At 37.7% G+C, this 6,180-nt stretch overlaps 1 protein-coding gene across 1 annotated transcript; it reads right to left on the bottom strand.

Moving 5' to 3' along the window:
• Positions 1 to 1,268: 1,268 nt before the first annotated feature.
• On the bottom strand, positions 1,269 to 5,945 carry LOC138878702 (helicase sen1-like). Its single transcript, XM_070158387.1, has 6 exons — positions 5,076 to 5,945; positions 4,572 to 4,896; positions 2,892 to 3,093; positions 2,633 to 2,774; positions 1,485 to 1,840; positions 1,269 to 1,383 (listed from the first exon to the last, which is right to left on the bottom strand). The coding sequence occupies exons 1-6, from the start codon at positions 5,943 to 5,945 to the stop codon at positions 1,269 to 1,271; spliced, it is 2,010 nt and encodes a 669-aa protein (XP_070014488.1).
• Positions 5,946 to 6,180: the final 235 nt, after the last annotated feature.

Here is a 6,180-nt window from a genome sequence, read left to right as displayed (position 1 = left end):
GTACCATACGCAAATGTTGTTGGTAGCTTGATGTATGCAATGGTTTGCACAAGGCCTGACATTTCACAAGCTGTTGGAGTTATTAGCAGATATATGCACAATCCAGGGAAGGAGCATTGGCAAGCTGTGAAGTGGATTCTACGGTATATTCATAATACTGTAGATGTCGGGTTAGTTTTTGAGCAGGAAGACAATCAGTCTGTAGTTGGATATTGTGACTCAGATTTTGCGGGTGATATGGACAAACGAAGATCAACTACTGGTTATGTGTTTACTTTTGCAAAGGCACCAGTTAGTTGGAAGTCTACTTTGCAGTCAACAGTTGCTTTGTCTACAACAGAGGCAGAGTACATGGCTATTACAGATGCTGTGAAAGAGGCAATTTGGCTTCAAGGATTGCTAAAGGAGCTTGGTGTTGAACAAAAGGGTATCACAATTTTTTGTGATAGTCAAAGTGCTATTCAATTAGCGAAGAACCAAGTTTATCATGCAAGGACGAAGCACATTGATGTTCGGTATCATTTCGTACGAGAAATCATAGAAGAAGGTGGAGTCACGGTGAAGAAAATTCATACTACAGAGAATCCTGCTGATATGCTGACAAAGGTGGTGACTGCGGTCAAGTTTCAACATTGTTTGGATTTGATCAACATTGTTGAACACTGAAGATTGAAGATGAAGACACAACCAAAATTTGTTATTGAGAGAGAATTGAAAATGTGGAATTTTGCCAAGGTGGAGATTTGTTGAAGTTTGGCAAAATGCCAAAGTCCCACATTGGTTGGGAGTTAAGTTTGGAGGGGATTTTTCCCCTATAAAAGAAGGCCTAATGTTTAGGATTGAGACACACCTCTCATTTGCCTTCTCATCTGTTTAAGGCATTTGTATCTTCTCTCTTTAGTATTATTTCACTTGTATTTTTGGAGTGGAATAAAATATTGGTTGTGTCCGAGGAGTAGGCAAAATTAGCCGAACCTCGTAAATTCTGGTGTTTCCTTTATTGTTGTTTTATTGTCTTATTTATTATTTGGTGGCTGTCATAATTTTTGGTATAGTAGTTGTGACTTATTCACACTATATACATTTGGCTTCCGCAACAGAAACTGCTTTTACTAAAACGAATTACCTCCCTCTCTTCATTAGTAACTTCAAAAGGGATATCAACTTCTTCACCGTGGTGATCGGAGAGCAAATGCGTGACAGCACCAGATGACAGGGAGTAAAACTTCATTAACAATAGGCTTTCGCTCACTCTTGAATTTTCAACATTAACCAATGTCATCGAGTGTACTAGTTGAGTCGCGATTCAATTTGCTCTCGACATCCTTTTTATACTGAACTATATCGCGATGAGCCTTCCAACTCTTGGGAACTTCCAAATCCCTAAACAGAAGATGAAAAGTTAAATTTAAAGAAATTTTTAAGGAGACAATTTCAGTTTATCATAATATTGAGAATAATAGAGCGTAAAAGAGCTAGTTTACCCCTCAAAATACTTCTCCTTACAAAGGCTGATGAATTCTTCGGTGTACATTAAATATATCCTATCAAGACGTCTTAAGAAACCCGCAACCTTCTCCAAAGGCAATAAATCCCAAACCTTTAGAACTTGTGTATAAATGAACTCTTTTTGAATTTCAACTGTACAAACAACATAACGTCCTTCAACCACCTTGAACTGCTTAACCACCTGAGATGAGCTTTCACAAACTAACTCTACATTCCTTCTCTTTGGCCGCCATCCACTAGCAAGCTTAACCAGAAGAGTTAACACATACTTTCTCAAGCAGGACGAAGCCAGCTTCCGAAATGATTTTCTAAAGTTGTCGCTGAACACTACCTGAAGAACAAAATAGAAGACAATACAGCCGAGGAACAAGTAGAAGGATTGACACACGACTGTTTTAGCAGACAACAGACAACCAAAAAAAGTAGTTGCGGGTGAATAATGATAATGACCAAAGTTCTTTACACAATGAACGAAGCCCATGCGAAGAATGACTAAACATTTAGAACAGAATAACAAATGTTTCAAACTATAACCAATGTAAGCCAGAACATACACCAACAGTACGGGGGTGAAACTATGATGATAATGGAATGCTAATTGCTTCTACTAATGTCTACAGATGAACCATAGTAACAGCCACATAAATATATCAACTGTAAAAGTACATATTTCCGCGAACAAACAATCAGTAAAAGGAGGCAAGATATTTATTCCTAATGAAACATTGAATCTTCAAAGGGTTTCTTCTTTTGATAAGGTAAGATATTTTCATTAAATAATGTATCAAGGAGGTACTACAAAATTATGTCGCTTGGACACTCCAAAATGCTGTAACACCCGTGTCGGATCCTCTAAAAGTAGTGTACTTTTGGAGGATCCGACATTCACCTAGCGGCATTTCTGAAGAGTCCGAGCAACATAGCTACAAAATACAAAAAGATATCAGCAGTTGCATTGTTACTATCCCATTTTGTGTAAAAGACCAAAATATGAGCTTGTCCATTTATCTATGTAACAAAAGCAAGAGAAATTAATAAATGTGTGTACCTTCCATCTCTTTTCTTTGAATAGAATACTATCGCCATTTAGTAAACCATCCAGTTGATCAAGTTATTTATTCACGTCTAAAATTGTTTTTCTCATGTCAGTATCGTCGTCTGCATGAAAGAAGCATTGACGATCCTTGGCATCGAGAACTAGTGCTTCCCAGATGGAGTTGCTAGCAAGTAATGTTTGCTCATTTCCCAATATCCAGAGACAACGCCTAGAAAGAATTGAAAATCTTAGACATCGTATTAGAAGCAGAAAGATACAAATTGTGATGAGTATAAATTTTATCCATACCGGGCCCTGGTTAACGCAACATTAGTCCAACGAAGACTTGACAAAAAGCCAAGGATATAACACGAATGCTGAGTTTCTTCTTGGAAGCACTCCCTGAAATGCATCAACTGTGCTCACTTTAACTTCAAAATGTGCATCATTATTATACTTCTGCCCAAGTCTATCTTGTATGGCCAAAACTTGAGAAGCATATGGTGATATAACACGAATGCTGAGTTTCTTCTTGGAAGCACTCCAAGCTGTAAAATTAATATCGTAGAGAAGTGTCAAAAATGGAAATTCAGGTTGAGGCTACAAACAGCCTCTCTCCATACAAAACGGCCTAACATTAATTCAAGTGTTTGAAGATCTACTCATTTAGAGAGTGCAATCATAAGAAGCAAGGAAACAGCAAACTTGCCCAAGTTCGCTGGCGGAAATCTCGCAATCATTAGACATACATGCCCAAGAATAACGTTTTAGAAGCCATTAGCAATTTTTGGAACATCACCATCACATCCTCATCCATAGATACTAGTTCTTACCGAAAAGAAAAGAAAAAAAACTTTAAGAATCCCAGCCTTTGTAGTTCTTTTTTATTTTATTTTTTGAAAAGCTAAGTGTTTATTTCTGTAGCACTAAGATTGTGCTAAAAACAAAAGTCTAAAGGAGTCCATGAGATCTATCAACCAATAAGAATCATTGTCTTCTAAACTTGTAATTCTGACCTTATTGTTCTCTATAAGTACTCAAAGTAACCTCTGATTGCTGCACTGGACTAACGAGTCTGGGAAGTGTTCTCTCAAAGGCAGAGCGAAGGGAGAGTAGAAGGTACGGGTTCGGCAGAACCAGTAGCTTTGGTCCAAACCATGTTATCTCAGGAAATTCATTGAATATGTACAAATTCTTAATTTAGAACCCCGTAATTTAAAAGGTTTAGAATCTCGAACCCGTAAGCTTCAAATCCCGGCTCCGCCTCTGTTAAAAGGTCCATAGCCTAACCAATTATCATTTAAAAGGATATCTTTCTTCCATTGCCACTTTGAGACCAATGTTTACTTTAAATAAAAGCTATAAATTCCTGATATTTCTCCACACTCCTACCCCATATGTTGAAAACACAAACTTTGAACACCAGAAACTTTCTTGACCATATTCAACTGTGATTACTTCTCTCCACAAAGCTTGCTCTTCTGCGGTGAATCTCCATAGCCACTTCATTAGTAGCCTGCTATTGCATTGTCTCACACTCCTAATCCCAAGCCTCTTCCTTTTTGGCTAGTAATGAACAGGGGCGGAGCTAGCATTGACAGTACGGGTTCGAACTCAATCACTTTGGTCCAAACCTTGTATTTTTCTTAAGACTATATTCCCTATTATTTACATAAATAATCCCCAACTTCCTCTACTTTTTTGTTTTTGTTTTTCTTTATGCTTTTGGAAAGTTTTATCGTTCTTATGTACAAAGACCATTATTTAAAAGCCGTTTAGTAAGTTATTTCCAACTGGATAAGCACCATGAGAGTCCCCAGCATCTAAATGAAGCAAAACATCATTGAGGCAAAATATATCCACTGAACGTTTTTGTATTATCATGTACTAATCATGCCAAGCAGATGTAGGATTAAAACTAATGAATTAGCGTCGAGAAAGATAAATTATGAAAGTAAAAAGACGAGGGGAGCATTCAAGAAAAATTTTAACAAAATGTTTCAAGTTTTCATCGATATAATTATACCTTTGAACAAGCTCTCCACTATTTGCAGTACCAAAGCAACCTCAACTAAATTTCGCCTGTATCCAACATTATCCAGCTCTTCTTCTCCCCATGGTACATTTATAAAAGAATACAGGCCAAAACACTGTCCCGTAAGATATATTTTCTCGTAGGCTTTACACTTTACATCAGCTGCATCAAAAATTTGCTTACGATAGAAAATTGAATTCGGGAACTGGCTTATTGACGGATGCATTCTGTACTGTACGTTAAGCAGGTGATTTGCATGACCAAACGAGACGAGTCTTTCGAATAAGCTCCTTCCAAATCCAGCTTCACGAGAAATCTAGAATGGAGTAATAAACTTCTATTAATAAAAATTTGGTAAAAGTACTATCAATTGAAGTTCGTATAAATTGCACGTAGAATATGTATACGTACTCTACTCTTCACTTTTGCGGACAATTGGCACTCATCTCCGGCCAGAATTGCATGCCTCAAACCTCAAAGTTGAAAGGGCATTACGGCTTCACACTCCTTCAACTTGTTGGCATCATCAACAACCAATAAGTCAAATGGCTCCGTATCCACTGAATGTAGCTTATATGAAGTAGAAGCAGTGCAGAAAACCAAGGAAGCCATTTGGATACAGAAGTCCGTTATAAGGCCCTTACTCATTGCACTAAGAAAATCCAGTTTCCCAAGAGATCGCTGAAGATCTTTCAGAAGGACAAGCAACCGGCTACAGAAACTGCGTAAAGACAAGTCACCCAAAAATGACTTAGAAGAAGACACTCCAAATGCTTGCTGACATAGTTCAAGAGATCCGACATTCTTTTGAAATAGCATCCCCTCAAGAGAATCCAGTAAGGAGAAAACGCTCGTCATTCTTTCAATGTTCTCTTTTCGAATGAAACATATTGGTAAATGAGTACAGATTATAAGCATGCATTTTCGGAGAGATGAAGCTGTCGACCTAAATGGGGCTCTGGCAAAATCAATCAATGAGATGTATGAGCAATCCTCCAGAAAATCGATCATAGAACTAACACAATGATTCCAACCAGTTGTTGGTTCAAAGCACTCCACCAGCCTGTCAACACGATAATTAAGGGAAATCTCCGCAATATCTTCACCATCTTCATAGTTGTTATTCCCAAACAAGAGAATTTCACCTAAAGGACAAAAGCCTTCAAATTTGTTCTTGTATGATTCCCGGACTATTTTAACCAACTTTGAAGCAACTTGGGCTGTTGCTACGTCTGTTGGAGCGCACGTAACAGTTCTATACTTCATTTGCAACAGCGTAAAGAGCATTACACTTAGCATCCTAGTCTTTCCTGTACCAGGCGGACCACAAATAAGTTTGATGGAAGCCTTGTGGTGACATTTCATAGTGGCAAGACATGTGAAGATTGCATTATGTTGCTCCCAAACGCACACGCAAGTATATGTGGTCTTACAAGTAATATAATGATAAGTTGAGTGTCGAACCCACAGAGACTTGCGTAAACTACTCACTAATTCGCTAAAATTGTTACTCAATCCAGCTAAAAACAAAGTCCAATAATATGATTATATGATACTACGATTCTAAATAATAACTAAATTTCAAGTAACGAGTTGCTAA

Source organism: Nicotiana sylvestris, chromosome 9 (genome assembly GCF_000393655.2).
Source record: "Nicotiana sylvestris chromosome 9, ASM39365v2, whole genome shotgun sequence".
In the NCBI taxonomy this organism is placed as follows: Eukaryota; Viridiplantae; Streptophyta; class Magnoliopsida; order Solanales; family Solanaceae; genus Nicotiana; species Nicotiana sylvestris.
This window is presented reverse-complemented; position numbering and strand designations above follow the sequence as displayed.

Bases quoted from the DNA above. Each gene is read 5' to 3' on its own strand.
- LOC138878702 (XM_070158387.1), bottom strand. From the start codon at position 5,945: ATGAAATGTCACCACAAGGCTTCCATCAAACTTATTTGTGGTCCGCCT. The intron at 3,094-4,571 runs GTATAATTATAT...TTAATTTTACAG, and splicing joins AGTGGAGAGCTTGTTCAAAG to CTTGGAGTGCTTCCAAGAAG. The intron at 2,775-2,891 runs GTCTTCGTTGGA...AATTCTTTCTAG, and splicing joins TATCCTTGGCTTTTTGTCAA to GCGTTGTCTCTGGATATTGG.